Below are 15466 nucleotides of genomic sequence, written 5' to 3' on the forward strand. Positions count from 1 at the left end.
CCCTCCAGAAATAATTACCGTACAATTGGCAAAGTGTGTGGCCTCATTGGGACTCACACCAGCACTCAGCAGGCAAGTTTCACCAAGGCCTCTTAAGGGTGGCATTCTTGAGGTAGCACAGGAACGCCTTCCAACATGGCCCCTTGCCATGAGGCGGGGTGGAAGCTGCAGATCCATGGTGCCCACCACCAGAAAGTGGTTGGAACCTTGGTGCCACCTTATTGCCCGGTCCCTCGTTGGTTATCCACCTTGGCCCAGTCGAGAATATCGAGCCCCATGTCTCCACACATCCAGCTGAGGACGAGTGCCCCAGCTCTAGGGGCCTTGATACATTCTGTCGATACATTCCTCTTAATACGCTACGTGGTGCAGTATCACCAAATCTTGTTTGGACCCACAATGTTACATGATGAGACACTGCAGCTTCTCAATGGGTATCAGGAACCCTTGGCTTCAGTCACTCACACCCTCCAAGTTAATCTGGTCTACAGTTTTAGGGAAAAAAACCTGGAATTCTCAGATTTTCAATTCCAACAGAAAATAGCTGATCTGCACGGTTCTAACATTTATCCTTCCTCTTTCAGACAACAACGCTTGCTGGGTTCCCGCGCCATAGACACAGGCAGCACCTGGCACCTTATCCAAGCAACCACTCTTTACGTGCGAGTCCAATCAGTAATCGGCAGGGTAAATGACCATGTGGGTATCACAGCCAAGCCCGATTCTGTCCTGTAACGTTCATATACCCGCCACGTTCCACCAAAAGTGACTGGGTGATAATCAGAAACAGGAACTCCAGCAGACTCTTCCCATCCCAGCCTGCAAACAAGAGAACCAAACCCTACCATTGCCCTGGTGAGATCAGACAAAGACCAGGCAGCGGACTTGGACTGACCCTGATGAGTTTGGATCAGCATCAGGGGAAGAAAGAATTTGCATTTAGTGACTTTCACAAGCTCAGGACATCCCAAGGCGCATCATAGCCAATTAAGTACTTTAATTGTAATGTAGGAAACTCAGCTGCTGATTTGTGCATAGCAAGCTCCCACAAACAGCAATTGACCAGATAATCTGTTTTTAGCGATGTTAATTGAGGGATAAATATTGGCCCCAGGACACCAGGGAGAACTCCCCTGCTCTTCTTCAAAATAGTGGCTGAGAGATCTTTTACGTCCACCCAAGAGGGCAGACGGGGCTTCGGTTTAACACCTCATCCGAAAGATAGCACCTCCGACAGTGCAGCATTCCCTCAGTACTGCCCCTCCGACAGTGCAGCACTCCCCCTGTACTGCACTGGAATGTCAGCCTGAATTATGTGCTCAAAATCTCTAGAGTGGGGCTTGACTCAGTGCTACCCACTGAGCCACAGCTGACACACTACAGTTCTGGATGAAAATCGGATTTCAAATTGCGCAGCGTCAGTCTGCACTTTCCCTGTGCTGAGAGACAGTAGATGCTTTCCGCGCTGGTGATTCCCTCTGACCACTGACTTGGGCCCTCACCTGGTTTGAAAAATGAGAGTGAAGTCCAGCTCTCGGAAAAGCACCTTGGACATGGATTTGCAAATCTCCTTCACATACACGTGCACCACCATGGCATCGGTGCCTTTCTCATAGGAGTCGTACTTCACGAAGCTCAAATTCACATAATTATCTGGAACTGCAGGAGATTGAAAAAAAAAAAGGTAGTGTGAATACAATTTCAGGCCACATAGAGGACTTCAGTAGAATACTTTTCCCCCTTATCAGAGCAGTCTGTGCTGAGCAACACACTTCACAATTGCTGATTTACATGAAGCCCAGAATTACAAGATGAGGAAGGCCATTTGGCCCTTAGTCTCCCCTCCCCAGCGCAGTGTCCAACTGTTCAATGATTACAGAGTTTACAGCTCCACTGCTGTATTGGGGAATCCATTCCATTGGTGATCACTATGTGGAGAGAACTCCCTGACATCAGTCTTAGATTCACCTCTTACTAGGTTGAACTTGTGATCTCTTGTCCCACTCAAATTATTTTAAAGTATTCTGGATTTACCACTTTCCATGCCACTCACCATCTTATAAACATTTAATATCACTGCTCAGACGACTCCAGTACAAGCTGAAAAGCCCTTTCTTCATAAATCACATCCCGGTGGCTCTTCTCTGCACTGCCTCCAGTGTTTTAATGTCTCCCTTCGTGTCTCAATGACCAGAGCTGGACACGGTGCTCACGGTGGGTCTGACCAGAGCCCTGTAGTTTAATTATGGCCTCAGCTGACTTGTATTCTGCTACTTTGGCTACTGGTTTTGTTGATTGTTGCTCTGCATTAGGTGGCCATGTTGAGTGTTGAATTTACCAAGAACCCTGGATCTATTCCAGCTGCATCCCGAGCTACTTCAGCCCCACTCATGGTCTACGTTTGTTGCACGATTTTCTGTCCTATGCTCAGTACTTTACACAAGTCTGCATTAAATATCATCTGCCATCGTCTGCCCACTTACACATTTTTGAGAGCTTATTGCGTGATTTCTGAGCCGCCTCCTGTTTCCACTGCCCTTCCTAATCTGATATTGTCTGCAAATGTACTTGTTTTGTATTGAGTTTGTGAACCCAAATCATTGATGTGAATTAGCGATGCATGTCCTTCTGCTCTGGTCGGTCACCTTGAAAAATTCCGCAGCCATGCACTAAGAAACCAATTCCCAAGGCGGCTCATATGCCACATCCTGTATGAGCTCCAGTTCCGATTTCTCTTGAAGTGCATGAACCCGGAAAATTGACAAGTCTCCAGACTGTCGACCTTGCTTCACATTAGACCCGGGGGAGACACGTGACAGTCAGTTCTTCACACTGAAACCTCGGTACCGTAATCTGTATCTTTTGACCATGTCCTTGAGGTCTATACCAGACAGACAGTCTCAACATACTTTGAATTAGCTGGGACAATGTTACCACCTCTAACTTTGTTTCACAGAAGAATGGTTATAGCACGGAAGACGTCAAGCTGGTATCAAATGGCTCCAAAGCTTTCCTGTCCTTTTTAGATTGCAACAGAAGAACCCTTTATCGTCCAATGCCCTTTCTGACAAGGCCAGCAGATTTAACAGTCAAAATGGTTACGGAAGGAATCTTCTGACTAATCCAACAGCATCTCCAAACGCATGGAACGCCACTCAAAGTCGAGAGGAACATGCTTGGATCATTATTTTGAACCAAAGCATTTTGCATAGGGTCCCATTAACTTAAAAGTGTTGAAACTTTCTCTTCGAATCTTTTTGCCCCAAGGTTTATCAACATGGAATCGTACAGCACATTAGGAGGCCATTCGGCCCATCGTACCAGCACAGGAGGCCATTCAGCCCCTCGAGCTGGTTCCGCCATTCAATGAGATGGATCTGCGACCTAACTCCATATACCCACCTTTGGCCCATATCCCTTAATACCCTTGGTTAACAGAAATCTATCAATCTACAATTTAAAATTAACGACTGATCCACTATCAATTGCCATTTGTGGAAGAGAGTTCCAAACTTCTACCACCCTATGGGCCCAAGTTTCGAGCCGCGCCTAGAACGGCGCAGTCCCGACCTGGACGCCTGTTTTTCACGCCACAAAGTGCGCCTAAAAAAACCCTCCGTATTCTCCACCTCCCTGCAGGTCCTCTGGCCCTCGGCGCAGCGCAGCAGGAGCTGTAAGGGGCGGAGCCAGGTCCCTGCGCTGAAAACAGTGCGAGGACCTCTGCACATGTGCGCTACAGTGGGCACGCAAGTGCAGTAGCTCCAGGCGCCCGAAACTGTGTGGGAGGGGCCCGAAGCACGCAGCCCCTAACCCTGGCCGAATGGCCTCACTGGGGCTGCGTGAATAAGGCTCCTCCCACGGCCAGCTCCTGCTTCCTCCCGGACCGGACCCGACTCCCGCTTCCTGCCTCCGGACCCGACCCGGCTCCCGCTCCCCCCCCCTCCCCCTGCCCATGGACCGGACCCGACACCCGCTCCCCCCCCCACCCCCTGGACCCGACATCCGCTCTCTCTCCCCACCCCCGCCCCCGGACCGGACCCGACACCTGCTCCCTCCCCCCGACCTGACCTCCCTCTCCCTCCCTCCCCCCGACCCGAACCTCCCTCCCTCCCACCATCCCCCCTGACCCGACCCAATGCCACCTACCTGTAAATCTGGTGCTGGGGACGGGCCCGGCCCGTTCAGCCTCCCTCCCCCTCACCTCCCCCCAATCTCCTTCCCCCCCACCCCCAATCTCCTTCCCCTCCCCCCCCAATCTCTTTTCCCCCCCTTCTTCCCCCATCCCACCCCTTTCTCCCCCATCCCACCCTCTGCTCCACCCCTCTCTCCCTCTACCCCCCTGGCTGTCAGAAACACAGACACTGACAGACAGAGAATGAGAGACACACAGACAGACAGAGAGATAGAGACACTGACAGAGACACACGCTGTTGGAGGGCTCCCGGTGCTGTGGTCGGTAAGTAGAAAATGTTTTATTATTGATTTAAAAAAAAATATTTCTTATTAATTTTTTTTGATTGATTTATTGGTTGATTTATTGATGTATTTATCATTTATTATTGATGATGGCTCTTTATTTGTAAAACTGAAGTGTTTAATATTTGTAAACTTCCCTTTAAACAGCCCCCCCCCCCACCCTTCCCTACGCCTGATTTTCTAAAGTGTAGACAAGGTTTTTTCGAGCGTACAAAAATCTTCACTTACTCCATTCTAAGTTAGTTTGGAGTAAGTTTTCACTCACGAAACTTTGAAATCAGGCGTAAGTGGCCGGACACGCCCCCTTTTGAAAAAAAAATTCTGTTCCAAAGTGAAACTGTTCTAACTGACTAGAACTGGAGCAAACTAAATGACGAGAATTCCGATTTCTAAGATACTCCGTTCTACACCAGTTGCTCCTAAAAATCAGGAGCAAATCATGTGGAAACTTGGGGCCATTGTGTGTAGAAGTGTTTCCTAACTTCACTCCTGAAAGGTCTGGCTCTAATTTTTGGACTATGCCCCTAGTCCTAGAATCCCCAACCAGCGGAAATAGTTTCTGTCTATCTACCCTATCTGTTCCCCTTAATATCCTGAAAACTTCGATTAGATCTCTCCTTAACCTTCTAAATTCCAGAACTGCTCACAGTACTCCAGGGTAAGACCAATTCCCCCTTGCTCTTTCCCCATAACCCTGCAAATTTATTCTCTTCAAGCGTTAACCCAATTCGCTTTTGAAAGTTACTATTGAATCTGCTTCCACCGCCCTTTCAGGCAACGCATTCCCGATCACAACAACTCGCTGCGTAAAAAACATTCACCTCATCTCACCTCTTGCGTGAGTGCCAATTAAGAAATCCATGTCCTGCCAGTGGAAACAGTTTATCCTTATTTACTCTATTAAAACTCTCTATAAATGTTGAATAATGGTTAAATCTTCCCTGAACATAGGTCTAACCAGACACCTGGAGAGTATACAATTGGTTCCAAAGCTATGTTGGCAGGCTTGAACAGTGCTTGCTTGATACACAAGGAGCCTGACACAGACTCAGACACATTTTATGATGGAGAGAGATACGAATTGTGCCATTGCTGGTCTGGACAAGCCTTCCCACCAAATCCAGACAAAGATTGTTGCCTGAAAGCGGTTTCCTTCACACTCTACGTAAGTTACAGTAAAAGCAGGGATTGTGGTCAATAGACCCTGCCAAGTAGTTGCCATGCATTTCTGAGGCTGATTAAGACCCCAGGCAAAGACATGGCAACAGCAAATTCTATGATTCTATGAAAAACAGGAACCAATAAATAGGGCCACAGGATTGTAGCACAATCTAGCACCACACCTAGCATTGACCCAAGGGACGATATGCTATTCATGGAGATGCACGTTTAGAAAGGTTGCAGACCCTGCAGTCCTCCCTGCATATAACTCGTAGGTTCTCACTGTATGTACAGGATAACTGAGTGTTGATTAATGAGGGGGATGGAAGCAGCAAATACCATTCCTTATTGATAGAATTCAAACAGGTTGCAGACAGACAGGCTGTGAGAATACACAGACCCCCCAGTTAGAGCTTCTACGTGCAACTCAGCACATTGCATTAAGTCATCAATCAACTTGACATTTCAGGACCTTTGGTAGCGAGCTAATTAAAGGTTAACAGTATATTAATTGAGCCAATAAGGTCAAAGAAGGCGCGTTCTTTTCTGTAAACTGAGCCAGGTATAAGTACAGCCATGTTTTGCCATGTGTTCTCAGAAGGACAAAGGAACTGGCAATCAGCCAGAAGCTTGTTGCTGCTGCCAGAATAAAATTGTTAAAATATCACCGGAGTTTGCATTTCATTGAAAATTAAGAGATTTAACAATTTTGGCGTCACGAACAGGATCGCTGAGGGAAGAAACTGAATTTTGAATATCGGACCGACATACTGAGGTAAGGACTCCTCTTTATATAAGTCCGCAGTCAAAAGTCTAAATTCGCCTCTCCTTCTACGCGATTCCGAAAGCCTCCGGTTTGCGAACCCTCCGGTGGGTAGTCGGTTCGAGCTCCCATAGACGTCTAACTTCGGCGGTGTGTTAAGTTAATTAATCACCGACCCACTGATCGGCTGGAAAGCCTACGACTCGAGACCCCAGTAAAGAAGTAAGTATTATGGCAGCAGGAGATAAGAGCAAAGAATTGCCTACAACTGTTAAAAGTGGGCAGGCACCACCCGAGGTTTCGATAGATGAAATCCTCGAACAGTTGAAAGAATACATAGAGCAACAATTCAGCTTATCTAAAACCTGTATTAAGATCGAACAAAAATACGGTACCTCCAAAGGCCAAGGCCCTTGGACGAGATCAAAAGGGTCTGGGGAAAAACAACCCGTATGAAAAATAAAGAGCGAATCAGATGGTCCCTAGCCGTTATGAGACAGATCCGACAGCGGAATGAAATTATAACGCTTTCCCAACATGATAGGGACCTGACCAGTACAAAGGACCAATTGCAAGCAGTTCGTGCACAGCTGCGACAGAAAAAACTTAAACTTGAAAAGTCGGAAGCGGAAGTTAAAGATCTTAAAGGTGAAATTAAAGAATGGAAAAAATCATTAGGTCAAGAGACAGCAATAGGAAAAGGAAAATGTATTGGTCAATTCCCAGGGTACCCATGTTTGGATAAATTAAAAGCGCAAACCCGAGGACACGACCAAGGAATAGATACGGATTCTGAGTCCTTCAACGAAACAGGGTCGGAGGATGAAGAATTAGGGGTGCGTTTTGCCCCGTTTAAAAAAAGACGAATTGTCATCAGATCAGAAGAGACTGCGGATGAGGACGGAACCAAAACAACAAAGAACAGGGTGCATGCAAAATATTTAGTTCATGATTCGGCAGACCCAGAGAAAATTGATAAATGGTCCAAGGAGTTGCCCAATCCAAAGAAAGGGGGAGTGAAAACGTGGGACCAATTGGACCGCTTAAGAAATATATATCAACTTCATCCCTGGGACGGAGTGCAAATTTTGACCATAATGGTGTCAAAAACACAGGGAAGAAAATTGCACGACAAGGTAGAAACAGCTTTGGGGCAGGATGAGCAAGAATTAAACGCAGGATGGGAGGCGATTAAACACTGGCTGCAAGCCTTCAGTCCAGCCAAGACAGACTGGGGAAAAATTGCAGCCTGCCAACAGAAAGGAAGAGAGGAGGTCCTGGAGTATGACGAGCGGTTTAGATGCACGTGGCTAGAACATTCGGGTATGAATAATACGGATGAGGAAATGGATGAACAAGTGTTTGGACCCCTGAAAGCAGCTTTTGTGGCAGGTCTAAAGCCAGAACTGTCCAAAATGCTTAAGGTAGTGTTACCGGACTGGGAAGGTAGAGGAACTACCTTTACAACATTGGTGGATCGATGTAACCAATTAGATCGTGATATAGGAGCTAAAGTCCGAGCCCTGCAGGCTGTGGGATGGAAATCCCAGGATTCCGATAAACAGTTATTAGGAAAATTACCCGGAAAATGTCATTATTGTGGGAAAGAAGGTCACTGGGCCAAGACGTGCAGGGCAAAACAGAAAGGTCGCGGCCGGGGAAGAGGACGCAGCTAAGGACACAATTCAGCCAACATATCAGGCTTGTTACAAGATAATGACCTCAAAGAAGCATTTAAGCGACTGACAATACAACAACAGAAAGTGTTACTTGGGATAGCAAAAAACAATTAGAGCCCGCCCTAGCCCCTCCCCTCGCACTAATACAACAGAGGGGAGATGGGCTATATATAACTGTAAGGGTGGGCGATAATGATGTGGACTGTCTTTTAGACACGGGGCGGAATTAACATGCTTACCCCTACAATATGGAGACTTTTTGCCGTTGGATGGTAGGGCACGTACAGCCTATGGGGTTGGGGGCCATAAAATGGAAATTAAAAGGACAACACCGGTACTTTCGGGCTGGGTCCACATGAACTAACCACGCCGGTCTGGATAGGTCCAGTAGATCAACCCCTTTTGGGAATGGACGTTCTAATCCAAGTAGATTCATCGTTGCATTTTGAGGATGGTCGGGTGACATGGTCAATTAGAACTTTGAAGAAAGAAGAATTGAAGCAACACCCGATATGGGCTAAAGATAAGAATGATTGTGGCCTACTCCAGATGGAGCCTGCGTCATTTACTGGGACCAAGCCTCCATGCACTAAACAGTATCCCATCAGTCCAACTGCCATTGCGGGAATCTTACTTGTTATTCAGCAATTGGAGAAACAAGGGGTGCTTATTAAAACGCACAGCTCCTCCAATAGCCCCGTATGGCCGGTACAGAAATCTAATGAGACTTGGTGTTTGACTGTCGATTTTAGGAAAGCTAACCAGTGTATTGATCAAAAAGCTCCTTTGGTCGCAGATCCCTCCACCATTTCTAATGCCCTCAAACCGGAACATAAATATTTCTCGGTTATAGATATGGCCAACGGATTTTGGTCGGTGCCTCTGGCACCGGAGGTTCGACAATGGTTTGCTTTCACGGTCCAAGGACAACAGTATACTTGAACCCGGTTACCGCAGGGTTTCCACAACAGCCCTACGGTATTCCACATGGCTTTACAAAGCCATTTGCGAGAACTACCTCCCCTGTCGTCCACAGTCATCCAATATGTCGACGATATCCTGCTAGCTTCAAACATGGAAGAACAGCTTGAAAAAGATTTACGAGCTTTGCTGGACCAACTTTGGCTGAAAGGACATAAAGCCAGCATCGACAAAGCACAAATATCCCAAGAAGAGGTTGTATACCTGGGACAAAAGATTTCACAAGGAAAGAGAGAACTTACCCAGGATAGAACTGCAGCCATTCGGGCTGCTAAAAAACCCACCACTATTCAGGAACTACGGTCTTTTTGGGATTGTGCAACTTTAACAGAAATTGGATTGACTCCTTCACACAGCTTGCTTGTCATTGAATGATATCTTAAAGGGGAAACGTGCCTGTAAAGAAGCCATCACCCTCACTAAGGAACAGCAAGGGGCCTTCCTGAGTTTGAAAAAGGCTTTGTGTTTGGCACCAGCTCTGGGAATCCCCGACAGTGGTAAGCCATTTACCCTATTTTGTCCATGAGAAAGAAGGATACATAACAGCTATACTGACACAAGAACATGGGGATCGGCAAAGACCTATTGTCTATTATTCGGCAAAACTGGATGGGGTAGCCCTCGGATGGGGAAGTTGCCTGAGGGCCATGGAAGCTACATGTCGAGCGGTAATGACCACTGCGGGTCTAGTCCTCGACCAAAAGCTGATTGTCAAGTGTCCCCACAACGTACATGCTTTGCTGTCTATGAATAGGATGTCTCAGGTGACGGCAGCTAGATGGACCCGCTGGACAGCAGTTTTGGAAGTTCCTAATCCCCATTTCGTCCGGGCCAGCCCGGTTAATCCCGCAACTATGCTCCCGATGTCAGAATCGAGGGAGCAAGAGGGGGGGAGAATGTGAAGAGCATGACTGCATGGAGATTTTAAAAGAAACAGAAGAAGCAGCCTTAGCAGCAGAGGAGCCTCTACACAACCCAGACCTCATCCTGTTTACAGATGGTTCCTCCTTTGTTGACAATGGTACCAGAAAAGCAGGATGGGCAGTTACAACTTTAAATGAGGTAGTGGCAAAAGGATGTTTACCCTCAGGAACGTCAGCACAACAGGCCGAGTTACGGGCCCGGCCAGAAGCATGTCGAATAGCAGGAGGACAGACAGCTAATGTCTACACAGATTCGCGTTTATGCTTTTGGAGTTGCTCACAACTTTGGTCTGTTATGGTGGAAGAGAGGATTCCTCACTGCTGCTGGTACACCTATCCGAAATGGAAAAGAAGTCCAAGACTTACTGGAGGCCATACAATTACCTCAGAAACTGTCCATCCTGAAGTGTAAGGTCCATACCAAGGAAAATACCACGGAAGCACAGGGAAATGCCCTAGCCAACCAGGCAGCTAAAGATGCCACCTCACAGGGCGCTCCCCCGGAAGAACCAACACAGATGTGCAGATTGAAAGCACTCACGGCTCTGACACGAGACCTTCAAACAATCCAAGGCGAGTGCTCCAGAGAGGAAAAATGGACATGGATTGAGGCAGGAATTAAGCTTTGCGAAGATGGTATCTGGAGACAAAGAGTTACCGACAAGCCAGTCGCGCCACAAGCGCTTATGCCTTTTTTAGCCCAACAGATCCACTCGTGGGGACACTTGGCCTCACAACAGATGACGGCATGGTTCCAGAAAAGCTGGTGGGGTCGGGGATTTAAAAAACATGCCCAGCTGGTAACAGACCATTGTGTGGTCTGCCAGAAAAATAATTCTGGACCCATTACGGTAATGCCCCAACTGAGGCCCCCTGCCCCTGTCGGACCATTCCAGCATCTGCAGGTAGATTATATATCTCTTCCTTCATGCCAAGGATACACTAACATTCTTGTCATGGTCGACAGATTCTCTAGATGGGTAGAAGCTGTCCCAACTAAAAGAGCCACAGCCAATCACACTGCAAAGGTCTTGTGTAAGGATTACATTCCCCGATGGGGAGTCCAGAGTAGCATTGACTCAGATCAGGGAACACACTTCACAGGTGCTGTCTGCCAAGAAGTCTGTAGGTTACTGAACATTACGTGGGATTTACACTGTCCTTATCATCCACAATCATCAGGACAAGTAGAGCGAATGAATCGAACTCTGAAACAACGGCTTGCCAAATATCACCAAGAAGGAACACCATGGCCCCAGGCACTACCAATAGTGCTATGTAGCATTGGGCCAACCCCAAACAGAACTACAGGTCTAAGCCCATTTGAAATTATAACAGGAAGACCCATGTCGCTGCCAGGAACTATCGATTTACAGAAAGCTGATGTTCACTTAATGAGTGACACTCTGTTATCATACTGTCAGAACCTAACCAATGCTATTAGTTCTGTTTCCCGACAGGTATCGGCAGCTTGGGGTAATCCACCCGAAGGAGGACTTGACATCATCCCGGGAGGCTGGGTGTATGTGAAAAAGTTACATAAAGAACCTTTGGGTGCCAAGTGGGAGGGACCTTATCAAGTGTTACTGACCACCCAAGAAGCTGTTAAAGTCCAAGGAAAGAAAGCCTGGATCCACGCCTCACACGTTAAACGAGCACCCGTAACTGAAGCTGAAATCTAATAAGGACAATTAATTTTTGCCAAAATGTATAAATTTACTGTATTACTGACTGTAGGTATTCTAGGCATATGCCTACTTCTTACTAGCCGACCCTCTGCACCAGAGGGAAATAGTAGAGTACCAAGGGAATTACATGTAAATATCTTTTTATATATGTCATACATTTATGCCAAACAAGGTAACATTTCTAGTTATTGGGTATGTGCGCATATTCCTATTCGCTCAAAGGGAGGGATTCCCTTGAGGCCAGTTCCCTTGAATATCTCAGAAATGGCTGAGTGGATAATTAATCAAAAGAAAACAGGCAATGCGTTTCAGGATATGGAAAACTGGGCATGTAAATGGAAGTCAGCAGGTTACAATCTGACTACCTTTGAAGGGGGGTACCAACCGTGCTACAATAATTCCAAATGGCCCCCATTTTGTGTTATCACTAATACAACGGGAATAGGAAGACCAGGGGAATCGGTCTGTCTGATTAGAAACATGAAAGGAGGCCAAAATATGGGGTATAATAAACTGCTCCCGGAATTATAATATAATCAAGCCACGGAGCCGTCCAAACTGGGCCGATGTGGGAATTCTTAACGTAACAGGGATCCTGAATAAAATAGATGGAAAAGCCTGGACAGGCCCCGGAATGTTGCTGACAAAGAAATAGCTAACATTCATTGCCTATAATGGCACCTATTGGGTGTGTGGCCACAAGGCCTACCCTTGGATGCCCCAGAATTGGATGGGATCCTGCTATTAGCCTACATTGTGTCATATATGTATCATATAAAGTCACTGTTGGAACATTTACACCGTCCTAAGAGAGCTATCACAGACACAGAGAGGTTCTTTGCCATTCTGATCCCCAGGTATGGGACCGCCAGACTGGCAAGGGAATCCATTAACATGGCATCCATTGTGGAACGGGTAGCTAATGATACCTCAGAGTCCCTAGTTAAAATCAATGCAAAAATGGTAGCAATCCGCACAGTAGCCCTACAGAATGGACTGGCCCTTGATTACATCCTGGCTGAAAAGGGAGGTACTTGCGCCCTACTCGGAACGGAGTGTCGCACATATATCCCAGATAGCTCTGAAGAAATTACCCACTTAGCGGAGCATATCCAAAAGGAGGTAGAAAAACTTAAGCAACCTCCATCATTCACTTTGTGGAGCGGAGCCACTGAATGGCTGGGTTCAATAGGAACTTCATTGGTGGAAGGTTTAATTCTATTCGTTGTAATTATTTTACTTTTATATTGTTTATGTTGATTAAATGTTGTGGCAACCAGGCGGCTGTAGCTGCTATCCCGCAGGTGAGACAACTTGCAGGTCCCAGCAGACCTTCTGTACGTGGCACAGGGGTATATTATGCTTAAGGAAAGGTTGTTTACTACTTGAATTAAGGTACTGATTTGGATTAAATTGGAAGAAGGTTAATTAATCTACGAAAACCAGACTTCCATTGTGGCCATGATTGATACGTCCTTACTATACAGTATAAATGCACACGAGGCCCATACTTGAGAGGTCAGTCTGTGACCTGTCCTTTATTTCATAGCACTCAAGTGCAGGAAGTGGGTGGAGCTTCCCCTTTTATATCTGAAGGTCTAGGTTAGGAGTGTCTCCCACAAGTTCACCCCCTTGTGGTTAATGTTCTCAAGGTGTACAACTTAGGTCAGTTTATACATAGGTTACAATGCTGGTTGAATACATGACAATGATGGAATTCGGGTTGGTGTAAATTTGTGTGGAAGCTACTAGTCCGGACATGTGGCGAAACACATCAACAAATTTTAGAAGGAAACTCTATTAACATGTATGAAATTATTTTGTCGAATGTTTAACCAGTGATACCTGATGTTTTATGATTCAGTTTGTGAAAGAATCAAAGACGGGATTGATAGAGAATTCAAACAGGCTGCAGACAGACAGGTTGTGAGAATACACAGACCCCCCAGTTAGAGCTTCTACATGCAACTCAGCACATTGCATTCAGTCATCAATCAACTTGACATTTCAGGACCTTTGGTAGCGAGCTAATTAAAGGTTAACAGTATATTAATTGAGCCAATAAGGTCAAAGGCGGCGCATTCCTTTCTGTAAACTGAGCCAGGTATAAGTACAGCCATGTTTTGCCATGTGTTCTCAGAAAGACAAAGGAACTGGCAATCAGCCAGAAGCTTGTTGCTGCTGCCAGAATAAAATTGTTAAAATATCACCGGAGTTCGCATTTCATTGAAAATTAAGAGATCTAACACTTATTTCATACCAGTTCCGTTCCAAGAGATGGGAATTTGCTGGAGTTCTTTGAGGATGTAGAGAGCAGGGTGGCTTAGGGGGAACTAGTGGATGTGGTGTATTTGGATTTCCAGAAGGCATTCAATAAGGTGCCACATAAAAGGTTATTGCACAAGATAAAAGTTCACGAAGTTGGGGGTAATATATTAGCAGGGATAGAGGATTGGCTAACGAACAGAAAAGAGAGAGTCGGGATGAATGGGTCACTTTCTGGTTGGCACAGTAACTAGTGGGGTGCTGGGGCCTCAACTGTTTACAATCTACATTAATGACTTGGATGAAGGGACTGAGTGTAATGTTGCCAAGTTTGCTGATGATACAAAGATGGGTGGGAAAGCAAATTGTGAGGACACAAAAAAATCTGCAAAGGGATATAGACAGGCTAAGTGAGAAGGCAAAAAAATTGGCTGATGGAGAATAATGTGGGAAAATGTGAGGTTATCCACTTTGGCAGAAAAAAATAGAAAAGAAATTATAATTTAAATGGAGAAAAATTGCAAAGTGCTGCAGTACAGAGGGACCTGGGGGTCCTTGTGCATGAAACACAAAGTTAGCACGCGGGAACAGCAAGTAATCAGGAAGGCAAATGAAATGTTGGCCTTTATTGTAAGGGGGATAGAGTATAAAAGCGGAGAGGTCCTTCTACAACTATACAGGGTATTGGTGAGGCCACACCTGGAGTACTGTGTACAGTTTTGGTCTCCGTATTTAAGGAAGGATATATTTGTATTGAAGGCTGTTCAGAGAAGTTCACTAGGTTGATTCCGGAGATGAGGGGGTTGACTATGAAGATAGGTTGAGTAGGTTGAGAGTTTAGAAGAATGAGAGGTGATCTTATTGAAACATAAGATAATGAGGGGGCTCGACAAGGTGGATGCAGAAAGAATATTTCCACTTGTAGGGGAAGCAAAAACCAGGGGACAGTCTCAGAATTAGGGGCCACCCATTTAAAACTGAGATGAGGAGGAATTTCTTCTCTCTGAGGGTTGAAAATCTATGGAATTCTCTGTGGAGGCTGGATCATTGAATATATTTAAGGTGGAGATAGACAGATTTTTCAGCAATAAGGGAATAAAGGGTTATGGGGAGCGGGCAGGGAAGTGGAGCTGAGTCCATGATCAGATCAGCCATGGTCTTATTTAAATGGCGGAGCAGGCTCGAGGGGCCAAATGGCCTGCTCCTGCTCCTATTTCTTATATTCTTGTGGATATCAGTTAAGTGTTAAGTACTAAAATGGTGAACAAAGTTTATGGATTTACTGGAGGGACAGCATACATTTACATCCTACACATGAATGGAAGGGAACATTGGATGAATGGGAAAAATCTTGCTGTTTCTCTGTAACTTCAACCATTCCTTATTTAAAAGTCAGCTTCCAGGATCTTAAAAGTGCTTAGATCACAGAAATCCTTTCACAGCACTCTGTGCCTATTGCTCAGACAGCTCAACAACAGCAAACGCTGTGTCTACATACAGCTACTGGGTCAGTCGGAAAAAACCAAACAG

The 15466-nt window shown here is 46.0% G+C and overlaps 1 protein-coding gene across 6 annotated transcripts in view; it reads right to left on the reverse strand.

The window, feature by feature from the left end:
• usp19 (ubiquitin specific peptidase 19) overlaps positions 1–15466 on the reverse strand; it is a 202142-nt gene that overhangs the window by 106232 nt on the left and 80444 nt on the right. For all 6 annotated transcript variants that reach the window (XM_070895624.1, XM_070895620.1, XM_070895619.1 and 3 more), the window contains one exon: positions 1503–1659. In XM_070895624.1, the coding sequence (XP_070751725.1) occupies positions 1503–1659 (157 nt within the window). The remainder of the gene's footprint in view (positions 1–1502; positions 1660–15466) is intronic.

This window comes from Pristiophorus japonicus, chromosome 12, assembly GCF_044704955.1.
Source record: "Pristiophorus japonicus isolate sPriJap1 chromosome 12, sPriJap1.hap1, whole genome shotgun sequence".
NCBI lineage: Eukaryota > Metazoa > Chordata > Chondrichthyes > Pristiophoridae > Pristiophorus > Pristiophorus japonicus.